The sequence below is a fragment of the Ostrea edulis genome, chromosome 6 (genome assembly GCF_947568905.1).
Source record: "Ostrea edulis chromosome 6, xbOstEdul1.1, whole genome shotgun sequence".
Classification (NCBI taxonomy): domain Eukaryota; kingdom Metazoa; phylum Mollusca; class Bivalvia; order Ostreida; family Ostreidae; genus Ostrea; species Ostrea edulis.
In genome coordinates this window covers 22,577,502-22,595,298 of record NC_079169.1, presented here as the reverse complement: position 1 = coordinate 22,595,298, position 17,797 = coordinate 22,577,502, and the positions used below count along the sequence as shown (strand labels likewise).

Below are 17,797 nucleotides of genomic sequence, written 5' to 3'. Positions count from 1 at the left end.
ATTCTTCCACCTGCCTTGATATGTGCTAGATACAGTGCCGCCTCAAAAGTATTCGCGGAAAAACAAAATGGCGGTGTGATTTTTTTAAGATAGCAAATTAAAAAATTATTAACAGCTAGAATTCTTTGATTGCTTACTAATTTTGAGTTCTCCCCCGTACATGTATCGCATGACTAATCATCTGACTAGATGACGTATCAATGTTGTCGTCTGCTATTTTTATCAACCGGTGTTTTCAAACATGGCACGAAAGTCGAAAGAAAATTAGCACTGAGCTTAGACAAGTGGTTGTTGATTTAAAACGGGAGGGACACAGAAATTGTGACATTGAGAGATTGTTGAATATATCTGAGTCAACAATTCAATCTATATGGCAAAAGTTTTGCATCAAGGGAAATGTGAAAAATTTGCCCCGATCCGGGAGACCTCGAAAAGTTCCCAAACGAGCGGAGAGTAGACTTTTGCGCTTAGTAAGAAGAAACTGTGGAAGACAATTACGGGACAAAACGAATGATTTCAACGATGGAAGTGCAGTAAATGTCCATCACAAGACCGTCCAAAGGATTTTACATAGCAACAAGGTTTTTAGGCGAGTTATGAGGAAGAAAATGGTAGTCAGGGAGGTAAATAGATAAAAGTGACTTCCATGGTGTCTTGCGAGGAGAAAATGGTCAGTTCAAAATGAATGGAAGCAAGTTATATTCAGTGAAAAATCACAGATTGTGATAGGACAGAATAATCGTGTGTATGTGTGGCGGTCTGCAAATGAAGCTTACCGTCCGGGATGCATGTGTCCCTCATTTCAGAAGCGAGTGACTGTAATGATATGGGGTTGCATATCTTGGCATGGTATTGGCAATTTATGTAAAGTAAACGGGAATATAAATGCTGTACAATATCAAGAAATTCTCGAAAACAATCTTGGCTTGTTTTAGCCCGTCATTTCTCCAATAGAATTTATCGGTTTCAAGATGACAATGCCCATGTGCATCTAGCGCGAATTATTGAGGAATACAAACACAATAATAATATTAACTGTTTGACCTGGCCTGCCCAGTCACCAGATCTAAACGTAATTGAAAATATATGACTTCGCATTAATAGAGAACTTCAATATACCGCCCGAAACATAAGGACCCCCAGATGAACTTTTTAACGCCATCAACGAACTGTGGACTTCTTATCAACTCCAATATGACCAAAATTTATACAATTCACTTCCAAGGAGAATACTGGCAGTCATTCGATCCAAAGGTTGCTTGACAAAGTATTAAAGTAAGTCTTTTTATCATTTGATTTCAGCTCTAAACTTTGGAGACAGAGTTTGTTTACAACGTCCGCCATTTTGTTTTTCCGCAAATATTTTTGAGGCAGCGCTGTATGTACAATTTCCAGCCGGTTTTTTTTATACTTATATATTTACCATTTGTGTGTGTCCTTAGTTAGGACGTGTTTTGTATATCTATAGTATGTCTTGAGTATGTCCTTTGTATGTCTTCTGTACGTTTTCGGTAGGTCTTTGCCCATCTGCCTTTGATACGTGGTTCTTACTATTGCCTTGTCTGTAATCTGTATCATATACTTACTATCTTCCTGTCTGTCTTTTTGTCTGTTTGCTCTGTTTGCTTTTCCTCGTCTGAATCTACCTCCAAGCTGTGGAACTTATCGTCTAGACGTTTGTTCAGCTTTCTCTGAACGCAAAACATGCATATTAGTATTATTGTAAGCAAAATCTTTTAGTTGAAGTTACTTGCATAGTTAAGTCATGCAATTTATCAAATATTTGTCTTTTTGACAATGTTTTACCTTTTCTATTATTAGCTTTGGTAGACTTGCTTGTAATACCGTAAATATACATTTACATTTACTCCAATTTCAAAACTCTTATATTTCTTACCCTCAAGTGGGTGACAACTTTGCGATCAATTTCAAAACTGACTTTCTTGAATTTTCTCTGCCAGTGGCTCTCCCCAGCCTAGTTATAAAAGGTGGTATGTTTTACAGAAAATATTTGACATGTTGTAATTTTTTTATTCGGTGTCCTACTACATTGAAAAATGTTTTTAATTCGCTCAATGTCATTGAGGGTAAAGCTAAATGGAGACAAAAATGTTCCAGCACATATCGTTTTGAAACATGTCTACCATTTTAACGATGAAATGAATACCTCCTCTGGGTTCTGAAGGGAAACAAATCCCCTGGGTGGTCTGTGGAAGGTGGGCTCCCGCTCCATGGGTAATGGAGGAAGGGCGTTCGCGCGTTTTCTCCCTTCATCAGCGGCCTGGAAATAAAATCAGGATACTAGTATGCAATACATTTAATTGATTTGTTGGGGTTTTTTTTCATTATAAAACTTCAATGCAGATTAATTGTTTTTCAATTTAAATTCTTCAAACAATACTTTTGAATCAAATTGAGTACTTCGGCTTAAACAATTGCCATCTATCAAAAAACGGCAATATAGGTCTTTCAGTTCGTCGATCATGTTAATAACTGAATAAAGTGTGTCGATCCATGACTATATAGAGTTAGATAAAAACAAAATCACAGAAAAGGACGCAACAACGAGAAACAATGGAATTCATTACACAACCACTCCCATTAGAACAGAACAGATTCATTAATGCCATTTCTGATTTACACAGAATCTCAGAAACAACGGAAAACAAAGTCCAGGTTGTCCTAAAGAATATTTCCTAAGCTCGGTCAATAAACTCGCCATTGTCTCTGAATCCATACACTTTAAAGCTTTATAGATGCTAAATTCTGATGTGGTGAAATTCCACACCCAGTGTATCAATAGCACTGTTTGCAGATACACCCGATTGTATCGGATGTGCAAATACTTATAGCAGTAAAAGCAATTAGAAATAGCACACACAAAAACATTAATTACAAACAGCAATTTATAGCTTGTTTGTTCTGAAAAAACAGCTGACCATCATAGTATGAATATATTTCACAACATTCCTATATTTGTTAAAAGAAGGAAATGGCAGTAGCCATTAACAAACTATGCTTCCATTGATATCTTTTAAAATTAGTCATCGATTTTGTTACGGCAAATCACAATAAGCATTCAAAATATTGATAGCAAAGTACTAAAATAACATGGGTAGATATAAAACCGAAGAATGGATAAGTACATGAAATTCCTTTGTGAACAATTTTATACTGAAAGCGGTAACGAGTACATGTATGAGGGGTAGATAATTGTTCATTCCCCTTTAGTGCCTTAGAGCTCTTCAATATATATATATATATATATATATATATATATATATATATATATATATATATATATATATATATATATATCCAAATTGTGTTTTTTTTTAAAAATCACAGTGTCCGGTATAAAATATTAAAAGAAATAGAATAAACAGTACACAAAGTTAAAAATTTAACGCAAGCGCTTTCATTTTATAAAATTTATAAAATTTTATAAAATGAAAGCGCTTGCGTTAAATTTTTAACTTTGTGTACTGTTTATTCTATTTCTTTATATATATATATATATATATATATATATATATATATATATATATATATAAGCACTAGGTTCCATCCAACAACCAACAACAACCGATACCTAGTATATATATAATCGTAGATATTGTGCTATTTGTAAATACTGCGTGTACAACATGCAAACGATTCTCGTGTGATATGAGCCCGAGACTTATCATTTTGTCCCTTTGATTTCAATGAATGGATAATAGTTTATATAGTCATCGCTTAAAATCTTGAGTTAAGCATCCTACGCAGATATCCCCTTATACACTTTATAGTAAAGATGAGCAGATCTCTTACGACACGTTCCTTTTGAAAATTTGTTACAGCAACATTTACGCACAGTTGTCAAATTGATTGACTACTCATCGAACGCCACTATTGTACAAAGTTTGACTGGTTACCTCTATTGTACAAAGTTTGACTGGTTACCTCTATTGTACAAAGTTTGACTGGTTACCTCTATTGTACAAAGTTTGACTGGTTACCTCTATTGTACAAAGTTTGACTGGTTACCTCTATTGTACAAAGTTTGACTGGTTACCTCTATTGTACAAAGTTTGACTGGTTACCTCTATTGTACAAAGTTTGACTGGTTACCTCTATTGAAAAATATGGGTTGTTGCCGTTGAATAAATTCAAAACAAACAACTTATCTTTCAGGAACAATAACAACAACAGTGAAACTTGTAAAACAAGATGTTCCTACAGATATTTATGAAGTAAGCGAACATCCACAGGTAGGTTCATGACGTTCTAGTAGAACTGATTGCAACTTCAAAGAGCTTTGAACTTTACTAAACTGAAATTATACACACCTACACTTGCTAATTCAAACCAAGTTGCATTGAAATACATTCAACAACAAATGAAGATTTCGTACAGAAGTAGGTGTACGTATATCATCCCTCTTTCTGTGAGAAAAAAACTTTTTCTTAAAATCCTAGATATTCTTTTCTTCATACCATCCACACATATCCCTCTCTTTGGTTTTTACCAAATTTCAATATAATTCATTAAATTGTGGAAGAAAAATTGCAGTGACAATTAAGGTAACCATGCATAAACCTACCAAACAAATAAACTTCAATTTCAATGGACTGTAACTTCGTAAATTCTGAAATATTACTTGGTACACTGTATCCCTAAATCATATTTATCTACACTAATTAAGTCCTGCTCATTCAATGAAATCCATCCAACAACATGTAACAAAGTACGTGTTTCAGACAGAAATCAAGCGTGCCACTAAGGCCTTAAGGTTTGTATAGAAACACCACCACCCCAACTAAGACAAGTCTTTATCCTTTTACTCCCACACATAAACTTCTCAAAGACTTGGGATAAAGCCATAGCTTTGGCCTTTCACTTCATCGAATATAAAATTATTGTTTTTTATTGTTTGGTTGTTGTTGTTGATTTTTTGTATATAGTTACACGTGAACGAGGAGAGGATTTAGGACAGACAGAGAAATAGGCAGACAAAAATATAAAGACCCGATTGTCGACTTCTGGGACATAATAAAATCATGGATTAGGTTTCTCTGTTGGTGCACAAGGAGATACTAGGACTGGTTAACTGTCATTGTCAACATTTCATGATCCCATATAACACCCAAGTCTGTAAAAAAATTTCAATGAAATCCATTCCGACTTATATGTATTTCAACGGACAGACAGACTACGAAATGTTACAAACCAGTGTGAAGCCTGCATCGCAAAGATTGTAAGGGCCTTTAACACATTTACAAACACACTTCCTATAAAAGTGTTTTTACATAGCTGTTTAGATTAGAGCGCTCTCGACAAAAAGCAAACAATTTTGACACAAATTAATCAGAAACCTGGGATTTCACACGTGATCTTCAATACTTTATTGTTGGGCCGGTGGACGAACACTTGACCCGCTATAATAAAACTTTCTCTTTTTCACAGGAAAACGTCTTGAATGACAACTTTATTATTGGGTGTATTTTGTAGTTTTGTTTTATCTACTCCTTAAACACGAGTTGGATTTCTCAAGATTAAAACAAATACCTCAGGCCTATACCTAGCGTATTGTCGTCAGTAGAGGACACTCTTACAGATAAAATTCGACAGATACTTGAACAGCGCATAAAACATTTAATGAATAGTTAATAGCACTAATAATATCTACCTTTGCAAAATTGTTAAACATACTGTATGTAAATTGAAATATATTTTTAAAACGTTCGAATGTCATCGAGATTAAGAACATGGAAAGGTCTACAAAGAAATGTGCTACTCGGTCATGATTCGAGGAGCCCGTGCTTTATGTCATATGTACTTTGTTATGTATCCAAAGCTTCTATTTAACTAGGTTCAGTTTTCTTTACCATGAAATCATTCACTTTTAAAAATTATTCTTGAAGTAAAAATTATCAAAAGCACGTACACGTATATACGGTAGTTTTCGTGTTTGGAGGAGTCGTATTTTGAGTATTAGTACATACTCAGTAGTCGACACACAACAATTCAGGGTTTTGTATACACTATGGAATTATTGATACATGTATATTACTGTACCTTACGTGTGCCTTCGTCATGAATGTGATGAGCGATGATGCATGGGTTTTATTATGAATGGGATGAGCGATGATGCATGGGTTTTATTATGCATGTGATGAGCGATGATGCATGGGTTTTATTATGAATGTGATGAGCGATGCATGTGTTTTATTACGCATGTGATGAGCGATGATGCATGGGTTTTATTATGAATGGGATGAGCGATGATGCATGGGTTTTATTATGAATGTGATGAGCGATGATGCATGGGTTTTATTATGAATGGGATGAGCGATGATGCATGGGTTTTATGAATGTGATGAGCGATGATGCATGGGTTTTATTATGAATGGGATGAGCGATGATGCATGGGTTTTATTATGAATGGGATGAGCGATGCATAGGTTTGATTACGTATGTGATGAGCGATGATGCATGGGTTTTATTATGAATGGGATGAGCGATGATGCATGGGTTTTATTATGAATGTGATGAGCGATGATGCATGGGTTTTATTATGAATGGGTTGAGCGATGATGCATGGGTTTTATTATGAATGTGACGAGCGATGATGCATGGGTTTTATTATGAATGTGATGAGCGATGATGCATGGGTTTTATTATGAATGGGATGAGCGATGCATAGGTTTGATTACGTATGTGATGAGCGATGATGCATGGGTTTTATTATGAATGGGATGAGCGATGATGCATGGGTTTTATTATGAATGTGATGAGCGATGATGCATGGGTTTTATTATGAATGGGTTGAGCGATGATGCATGGGTTTTATTATGAATGTGACGAGCGATGATGCATGGGTTTTATTATGAATGTGATGAGCGCTGATGCATGGGTTTTATTATGAATGTGATGAGCGATGTATAGATTTAATCATGAATGTGATGAATAATGATGCATATGATTTTCTGGCGTTATAAACTGTCTGAAAATTGACAATTTCAGAGGAAAATGGTAAAAAAAAAAAATTCAACTTTATAACAACATATTCTAAGTTCTACTCCATACGGAATACGTGAGGAGAAACTCCCCAAAACTAATTAAGGTTAATAACAAAAAACCCTTAAAACGGATATCATCGGAGGCGATGACAACGAACGGATTTGAGGTGTCCTGTCTTCGGACGCCTATGCATATAACAAGTGTATGAACAAATTGGTAACAAATTTCTACGTCGACAGGCTTACAGTCAGGTGTCATTGGAGGTTTTTGTCAGGTATATTGATTTCAGTGCTGGAGTTAATTCCGGGATGGGAAATTGATCTACTCGAGAAAATTATAAACCAAACACTGGGCCACTGTCGGAATTTGGTAAATGTCTTAATGATAAAATCGATACTAATAGTATTCTCGGGCTTTAAAGCTTACGTATACATACTTTATGTAGAAAGTGGCAGAAGTACTTTGATGATTCCCCCTTTTTCTGTAAAGATTTTAGCCACCACCTTAGTAAATCATGACTTTAACAATACATGTGTTACGCATCATGTCGACGATACTCTTTGTGAGTATTTGGTTAATCCCCCACACGTGTCTCAGCTAGCATTAAAAATACCCCAATATTTCTTGATTGTTTAGCTGTTAATGGGATAGTACCACATGAATTATTCATGCTCAAACATAGCCGCTTTCTAATCTCACCTGAAGACACATTATATAAAGACTGCAGTACTAAAGCATTTAGCGCGATGCAATTTGAAACGAGTTGGTATTGGACAAGCTAACACAATTGAAAAGGAGTGTGGATATATATATATATATATATATATATATATATATATATATATATATACTAATAAACTATCGATGTCCTATAACTTGCATGCACAACATGCACATTTCATTTCAATGTATCATGTATTAGAACTATCACCAAAGGATTTAGGTTTTGTGTGGGATCATTGCAATTCTGTTAAAGAAAGCGTGATTTTGTGCAATTTGGGCAGAGGTTATTCACAACCACATGGGAATTAACATACAACCAGTTCTAACCAGATGTCTCTCTCGCATAGATATAGAGAAGCCTTATGTTGAGAGACTGTTCATATCCGTTATGGATTACATGTAAATGTGGTACGTAAAGATAACGATCATATATGTAGCACTGTTCAACTCCGTCAAATAAAGCGTTGAAAAGAACTTCAACTAAATCTACCTTTATGAAAAGAAGAGTTCTTTTTGCGGGTTCCTAAGCTATTTGTTACACGTGTAAATCAGTTTTTTACCTGAAGACAATGGAGTATCACTGGAATGACCGCCATTATGACGATGGCTCATTCCCCCTTAACAAGTAGTATTATGAGAATCCCAGTAGTTCAATTTATAAATTTACATTTACTTAACTTGAGTGGAAGTGAAATATATGCATGTACATGAAGGTTTCAGAGTTTTCAGTATTACTAAAGTTTTTATTCTGCAGTCGTTTTAAGTTTATTAGTTGTTCACTTTTGTCTGTCACTATTCACCTTGTTTGAATTTATCAATCACTTCATTGAGCAAAATAAAGAATGTGAATCTATTACAAATTTAAAATGTTTATGATTTTAAACGCCAATATGATATCATTTACATGTAATAGCAGCTTTGTCACCCAGTCAGAAAAAGGGTCCTCATTAAAGTATCTGTAACCAACATATATCAAGTTAAATCTTGTAGTCAAAGAAATTTAAAAACAGGTTGCAGTTAGGGGGAAGTTTACTTAAATAGTTTATTCACCTAAAGCATTGAATATTTATTGAAGAAGCGAATTTTGAAATAATCCGGCTTTTGTCTGTCCTCCGTCACAGATCCTATCACAAAACTGAAGGTGGACGGTTGTATATCAGATATTGCTATGACATGCATTTGAATAGGGTGGGCTCATTTTTTTAAATCTTTTTTTTTTTTTAATTTAAGCAGGACTTTCTCTCTGTGTGACCCTTTCCGTGGTGAAAAATTGTGTTTCCGATTACTATAGTATTTATTATCATTGCCATAACAGGATACCAAAACGAACACCACAAAGGTTTCTTATTTTTCTTTTCAATGTCTAAGCCAAATACATTGCCACTCCAACTCGTGAAAACACAATATTTTCAAACTGTATAGAAAGCCGTATTCATACACTACCAAACGCTGACAACACTGTTAAGCAATCCTTTTTTCTTGGGTATCAGATCAAATGGCAAGTAAAAATTCAAAATCTAAATGGAAAGTTTAATACATAAGAGAGAGAGAGAGAGAGAGAGAGAGAGAGAGAGAGAGAGAGAGAGAGAGAGAGAGAGATGGTACAATATCTGTCCTTTTACATGTATATTTAGTTTAACCACTCTTATATGCTAATAGTTAAAGAGTTCAAAACGTAAGCCATGGTCAAGTAAAAAAAACCAAAAAAAAAACCAAAAAAAAAAACAACATCGGAGTTTGTTATATCTTCTGAAAATGAAGTTAAGGTTACCTTAATTAGGGACGATATTCTGGAATTGACATTTTCCAGCTGTACTCCCGATATGCTTTTCAGACGCACAGTCTGTTTATGTTTGGTCATGGGAAATGGATGGAAACGGCGATTCTCTTTAATTCCAAAGGCAGCGGTTGGCATGTCTGAACTCTGTATCTTACAACAAATTAGAGACTCTTCTATCCGGCAAAAATCCACCGAAAATCCATCACAAATTCATAAAAAATTAAGAAAGATCAGAGATAAACTCTCCTTGGTATTTAAATCCATTATCTCTCGCACTTCTGACTTCATTTGACGACTGCTGGGTAATTTCGTAAAATGTTTTAGGAACGTTTTAAAGGGACATCTAGCGAAAACATAGATATAGGAGAGGATTTGTGGTAGCTCGTTGGAGACCTTGGCGTTATTGTATATATGTAAATAAAATTGCAAGCAGCGGACTTTAAAATTCTAATAAGAATAGTTCACCCCGGAGATGCCAATGAAAAAAAAAACTTTCATTAAAAAAACACTTTTCGGAATTAACTCATCGCCACAATAGGTGGCGAAAATTGTGTTTTTATCAAGCTGCGTGTTTTTACAAAAGCTTTTGTGGGTATTTTCTCCAAGGATCGGAACGATTATGTTACGGCTGTATTTGCACTTTCCAGTAGACGTACACTGTAGTTAAACACCTATATAACTGACACGTTTCACCGATTTCACCCTCTATTAGAATTTCGATTTTAATTACGGTGTACCTGTTTTAAATCTTGGTTGCTAAGAGTTCAGTAGATAATTTTATTGCTTTCCACATCGATTCGGTCACATGATCAGATGCACTAAATCTTTCCTGTATGTCTCTATTCCAAATTTCTAACCGTTTTGGTACCCATTACTTCATCAAATTCGCAAGGTTTGTAAAGAAATTAATATACTAAGTATTAGTATGTTTATCGAATCATACGATAAAGACACACACGGATTGAACACGACTGCACTGGGGACCCTAACAACCGTGTGTACTGCACTGTTGATAGGACAGTCAAAAGTTTTTTCGGGAGCTACTGTTGCTATTGGTATACCTAGAATTATTTACAAATGAAATGCAAAACCAAAATAAGTCATTTGGTAAGACTTCGAGCTATGGGGAAACACAAAGTGTATAAAGCTTTTGGGAAACACTTATGGAAGACTTAAAAGTTTCGGGGAAACAAAATATTTTGTTGAATATGTTTTATGTGATCATTTCTAACATTTGGCTAATTTGTCAATCCTTGCCTGTGTAGACTTGTACAGATCACGTAATGTAACCATCTATACTGATTCTTTCTTGGTCACAAGTGAATTTACATATTATTGTGTCATCAGTAATCATTTTATCCATCAGCAGCAGCAGCAACCAATGAAATAATGTTTAAGTGTCACGTGATATTGTATTTGTTTGTGGCTGTGGAAGTGTAAGGAAAAATTATTATTGAAGAAATTACATGTGCAGTTGAAATTTTACCCTCCACCACTCCAACCTTACATTTAGATTTAATGTGTGCCATTTCCTTTTACTACTTGCCAGTCTATACTGACTGTGATATTTTTCTATTTTATGATGTCTGTGTTTGACAAGAATTATAAAAAATAAAAATAGGGAGATCCCGATGCCATCCTTGTTTAGGTTGTCTGTGGTTAGTTTTGATACTCGGGGATCTTCCTATTATAGGTGTTGTGCATGAGTTTCAACTTCTACAATCGTCATTAGTAAATGACAATTGTCAACCAACAATATATGATGTATTCTGTAGTTAATCACTGCTAAGAAAGATACCAAAGTACCAAAGCTACGAGAATGAGAAAACGTTTTCTCAAATTAGTATTTTATATCATTATAAAGATGGAGAACATAAGGTGTATAAAGACTACGAGCTGTGGGGAAATACGACGTGTAGAAAAACTGAAAAGTATGGGGAAAACACAAAAGTGTATGAAGATTTAAAGCTACGGGGAAACGTAAAGTCCGTGGGGGAAAATATAGAGTGTTTAAGACTTAAAGCTATGGGAAAATACTAAGTGTACAAGACTTAAAGCTAGGGGGAAATACTAAGTGTATAAAACTTAAAGCTAGGGGGAAATACAAAGTGTACAAGACTTAGAGCTATATGGGGAAATACAAAGTGTACAAGACTTAGAGCTAGGGGAAATATTAAGTGTACAAGACTTAAAGCTAGGGGGAAATACTAAGTGTACAAGACTTAAAGCTAGGGGGAAATACAAAGTGTACAAGACTTAAAGCTAGGGGGAAATACTAAGTGTACAAGACTTAAAGCTAGGGGAAATACTAAGTGTACAAGACTTAAAGCTAGGAGGAAATACAAAGTGTACAAGACTTAAAGCTAGGGGAAATACTAAGTGTACAAGACTTAAAGCTAGGAGGAAATACAAAGTGTACAAGACTTAAAACTAGGGGGAAATACAAAGTGTACAAGACTTAAAGCTAGGGGGAAATACTAAGTGTACAAGACTTAAAGATATGGGGAAATACTAAGTGTACAAGACTTAAAGCTAGGGGGAAATACTAAGTGTACAAGACTTAAAGCTAGGGGGAAATACTAAGTGTACAAGACTTAGAGCTATATGTGGAAATACAAAGTGTACAAGACTTAAAGCTATGGGAAAATACAAAGTGTATAAGACTTAAAGCTAGGGGGAAATACTAAGTGTACAAGACTTAAAGCTAGGGGGAAATACAAAGTGTACAAGACTTAGAGCTAGGGGGAAATACAAAGTGTACAAGACTTAAAGCTAGGGGGAAATACAAAGTGTACAAGACTTAAAGCTAGGGGGAAATACAAAGTGTACAAGACTTAGAGCTAGGGGGAAATACAAAGTGTACAAGACTTAAAGCTAGGGGGAAATACAAAGTGTACAAGACTTAAAGCTAGGGGGAAATACAAACTGTAAAAGACTTAGAGCTAGGGGGAAATACAAAGTGTACAAAACTTAGAGCTAGGGGGGAAATACAAAGTGTATAAGACTTAGAGCTAGGGGGAAATACAAAGTGTACAAGACTTAGAGCTAGGGGGAAATACAAAATGTACAAGACTTAGAGCTAGGGGGAAATACAAAGTGTATAAGACTTAGAGCTAGGGGAAATACAAAGTGTATAAGACTTAGAGCTAGGGGGAAATACAAAGTGTATAAGACTTAGAGCTAGGGGGAAATACAAAGTGTATAAGACTTAGAGCTAGGGGGAAATACAAAGTGTACAAGACTTAGAGCTAGGGGGAAATATAAAGCGGAGAAGACTTAAAGCTAGGGGGAAATACAAAGTGTATAAGACTTAGTGCTAGGGGGAAATACAAAGTGTACAAGACTTAGAGCTAGGGGGAAATACAAAGTGTACAAGACTTAGAGCTAGGGGAAATACAAAGTGTACAAGACTTAAAGCTAGGGGGAAATACAAAACGTACAAGACTTAGAGCTAAGGGGAAATACAAAGTGTACAAGACTTAGAGCTAGGGGGAAATACAAAGTGTACAAGACTTAGAGCTAGGGGGAAATACAAAGTGTACAAGACTTAGAGCTAATGGGAAATACAAAATGTACAAGACTTAGAGCTAGGGGGAAATCTCAGAGTAAATAAAGCCTTTTAGTTATAGAGAACTCCCAAAGTGCATAAATAATAATAAAAAAATCTATGGGTAAAAGTGTATAACGACTTACATCTGTCGGGAATACAGGTAAGTGTATAACGACTTACATCTGTTGGGAATACAGGTAAGTGTATAACGACTTACATCTGTGGGGAATACAGGTAAGTGTATAACGACTTACATCTGTCGGGAATACAGGTAAGTGTATAACGACTTACATCTGTCGGGAATACAGGTAAGTGTATAACGACTTACATCTGTGGGGAATACAGGTAAGTGTATAACGACTTACATCTGTCGGGAATACAGGTAAGTGTATAAAGAATCAGAGCTATAGGGAAATCACAACATGCCAGACTTAGATATATTAAGTGTATAAACTTAGATCTATTGGGTACTAAGTGTATATAGACTTAACTCTGTGGGGTTACAGAGTGCATAAACTTAGATTTATTGGGTACGAAGTGTATATAGATTTATAACTATGAAACACAAAGCCTATGAAGACTTTCAGCTTTGGAGAAATAAAAATAATACATGACTTAGATCTTTTGGGTACGAAATAAAGACTTAAGAGTCGTGGTGGAAAACGCAGTTCGGATATAGATCTTTTTGACACTAGCGTACATAGATATTATTGCGAATGTGTGGAAATTGTAAATGATACAAAGAATATAGCTATTCAGATTTTACATGCGTTATGTAGGAACAACCTTGTATGATAACATTTAGAAATATAATCTTAGAATTATATGAAGTACACACATTTTACATAGTATTTTCCCTTTGCATTGTAATCCATTTAGTACATGTTTCCTTTTCAAAAAAAAAAATCAAATTCACCTGCACGATACTTAAAATCACTAGCTGGTGCTTTGGCAACCAAAATATCTTGCTGTAACTAAATCATTTCCACTTTACAAATTTGCAGTGCATGCTACCCTAAAGTTCGGCGCAGCTGACAATACATTGATTTCGTTTACAAGATCATTCTTGCAGTCATTATACTCCAAATTAAATTCCATGTAATTTACTTTATCACAATAGCAATTTAAGTGCAATTTTAAAACTTCTACATCTTGGGAATAATTTCGATGATTTATTGCTTTGTCATTATCATAAATTGTAAGTAGGACAGCTATTCGCAAAGTGCATCGTACCAATCCGAGTCAAAATTTTATTTTTTCTCGTAAATTGTCTGACTTCGATATTTGATATTCTCTCGGATGTTTACCTGAATGTTTCACTTTTAATTACAACATATCTATGTACAAGTAACAATTACCAACCAATGATTGTAATCATCACTTCCTCAATTTATTAATTAAGAAAGCATAGTAATTTAGAATTAGATGGCTTTGTCAGTTAAAACGTCTATATTAGTTATCAATAATTTCCATGCCGTAGACAATCTCGTCACTATTGCAAACCACTACAGGTATTTCTGAAATCTAATTGGAAATAATAAAAATCTTGCACTAAATTATCAATTTCATCTATCCGGTGCTGTGGTTGAAAACTTACATTCCTACTTTTAATAATTAACCACTTCACTTTTCACTCAAATGCTGCCCAAGCAACGATTACCAAATAGTCCATGCCTGCTGCACAGTTTACCTACCTTAATTAATGCCCTCACTCTGGTATTAGTATCCTTAATCAATTTACCGCGAGCATCCTTAAAACTCGATGTCTGTCTGGATTCTGTGGATGAGTGTAGAAAACTGGTTTCATTTAAGTGGACTTTGGGATGGAGGGACATCTCTCTCCCTTTCGCATTTTCAACTGCATTTAAATCCTGCGTCGCCCATACATTTAAATAGGGAATCTAAAGAGCATCAACTTTCTTCAAATATATTTATACCCATTAGGTCAATGCGTGTTTTAAAAAAAAACTAGACACATACATCTTCACATAAAGAAAATGGAGTATTTAAACATTCGGGAATGTTCACTTCGGCTACGTTCATTAGAATCCCCTGATTATGTTCCTTGGAGCCATGAATAGGTTCAATACCTTTTATTTATACTTCTGGACTTTTATGTTTTTTCTCCGAACAATAGGTTAGAAAAGCTTGATTGTAATTTTAATGCCGCGCTTGCTGTCCCGCTGAACGGAGATTGTAGGGCGGGGTGCTCATCAGTCATTTATATTTTAGAGATTTAAATAATTGAAAAAAATATATTGTAAGAACTAATTACTATGTTTCACTATCCGGGGTACGTTGCAATAAATATTCTGAGAGTTGTGAAATATTCGGTGAATGTGGATTTGTTTCATTATTCTAAACTGTTCCTCGGATCTCACGATATGCTACACTGTCGTGACTTAGGCGATATTGATACTGTTTCAGAAACAAATGTAAATAGCAATTTTTAAAAATCAGTAAATTATACATGCATTTTAAGACCCATGCAAAGTGCGAGATTAAATACTTTTTAAATAGTCGTTTGAAGTATAGAATGATCGTGGATATGTTGCGTGTGAAAAACGATTATTCATAGCCATGCCTCATCTCCAAGCAAATTCTTATTAATCAAAATAAAGGCCTTGATAGCACTGGGTCATGGCTGAACGTCAAGGTCACACCACTGCCGAACGTAATTCTGTTGGACAGACCTTATCAGAAGGGTAGAAAAAAGTTATAAGCAATTCTAAAGCATACAACAATCGGGTTATCACACGTGTCACTGTTAAAGAGATTGCACCAACCAATTACCAACGTTATAACCAATGTTAGAATTGATAGTTACAAACAGACGGACAGGACCAAAACTATCTCCCCTAATCAGCATTCTGTACACAGGCACAGAACTCGTAATCCAAACACCCAAGCGTATATGTAGGGACTTCGGGGTTTTGGCCATGCAAGGGTTCGGTACCTGTTATCCGTCGCATTCAACTTTTTGTATCATTTCAGAAAATAAAACGCAAATAAAACTGCAATAATTGACAACAAAATATCAAATAATCTTAGTAAAAGAATCGCGATGTCTTACTTGCACAGTTTGCAATATGCATAATGTCTATATTTGTTAGTATGGAGGAAACAATGGACACATGTTGTAGTTTGTATATTACACACCCCTTGCGTCCATTCTAATTATATCACCACGATACAAATAGCCTACACATAGATCTATATTGTTTCCCTCCACTGTAAAATCCACACCTAGCATTTACATGTTAGAGACTGAGTATAAAGCAACTACTCCGATTGTATCTGCAACTGCCTCGACTCCTTTGGCGTCGGCAATTAGTAACCAATATTTTCAAGAAATAGAAGTCATTATAGGAATATTTACATGAGGGCACGAGTTCCGACATTTCATATCGACTTTTCATGATGCGCGCAAAGAAAAACTTCAGTTGTTTATGAAATTGAACTGTGTATATTTACAAATTTTATAAAGGAAATTAAGCCTAACAAATTCTTTTTAAATGATTTCTCGTATCTATTACCGCGAAGGAACATTCTTGGGAAAACATTATTAGGTTTTATAATGATACATTACAGTGTGAAAATAGATTGCGGAATTTCAAAAGAATGATAACTCTTACAGAATCTGGACGTATCAGTACACCTCTCGTCGTTGTGGGAGAAGGAAGAAACGCTTGTGAATAAACATTCATTACATGATTCTTGCATAATTGATTTAACGTAATAAATTAAAAAGATTAACAAATTTAGATACAGAATAAGAATAAGCCTCGAGTCAAACCCAAGCATTTGTCGCTTTGCTCGTCTGCCACTACTGCTAAATGTCGTCTGCCACTATTTCTTAATGTACATGTAAACATACGAAGACATTCTTGACAATATCAATATGATATAAGTATGCTTCAAGTGAAGATAAACTTACAGTATACATATATTATAAGTAGTGTTCTATACTCAAATCGACGCGCATGGGGGGGGGGGGGGGGGGGGGGTGGTGGCTGGGTGGGTTACGTAGAATGTCGGTCAATCCGGCCCCTGTCGATCCGGCCCCAAGTCATTCCGGCCAAAATTACCGTAGTCAGCCCGTCCCCATATACGTTTTATAGATATTTTCTGTTTATAATTTATGTAATGGGGTGGGAAGTACATTTATGTTTTATAAATGATGAAACATTGTTTAATATGATAAATAAAAAAATGTATCAATTCATCAAATTTCAGTTAAAGCAATACAAGTTAACTTAATTCAAAATAAAAGATCAAATAGAATAACATAGACAATTTTATTGACAATTAATTCATTATCAAAATTTCATTTGAGTGGCACGTTTGCTATTTATTATTTCCTCATACTTTTAATACTCAAAATTTACATGATGTAATACATTTTGTATTTTAAAACAAATGAAATGTGTAGGTATGAGGATTATATTAGTCATGCCGATAGGTGTTAATATTGGTGCAGACTACTGTGATAGTTGAAAGTACCGCCAGTTAATTACAGCTTGTATTGCTTTAACATATAACAATTATCACTTACAAATTGAAAAAAAAGATATAAAGAAATACAAATTCTAGAACTCTTAAGTGTCTGCATCCTTTGTGTTCCAAACAGTTAACGTACACGTCACGCACATGTACATGTTACAAACAAATCTTTAATCTAAATCATGGTTATAATCTCTACAAACAATATAATTATATTGATGTTTGGATGAAAATTA

The 17,797-nt window shown here is 34.9% G+C and overlaps 1 protein-coding gene across 4 annotated transcripts in view; it reads right to left on the bottom strand.

The window, feature by feature from the left end:
- Window positions 1–17,797, bottom strand: part of LOC125647914 (uncharacterized) — a 43,020-nt gene that overhangs the window by 13,813 nt on the left and 11,410 nt on the right. For 2 of the 4 annotated variants that reach the window (XM_048874778.2, XM_048874782.2), the window contains exons 2-4: window positions 2,168–2,281; window positions 1,898–1,975; window positions 1,587–1,691 (exon numbers count right to left, since the gene is read on the bottom strand). In XM_048874778.2, coding sequence (XP_048730735.1) covers window positions 1,587–1,691; window positions 1,898–1,975; window positions 2,168–2,281 — 297 coding nt within the window. Of the gene's footprint in view, window positions 1–1,586; window positions 1,692–1,897; window positions 1,976–2,167; window positions 2,282–9,499; window positions 10,039–14,752; window positions 14,972–17,797 lie in introns of those variants that run through there. The other 2 variants (XM_048874781.2, XM_048874780.2) reach the window with 2 other exon arrangements.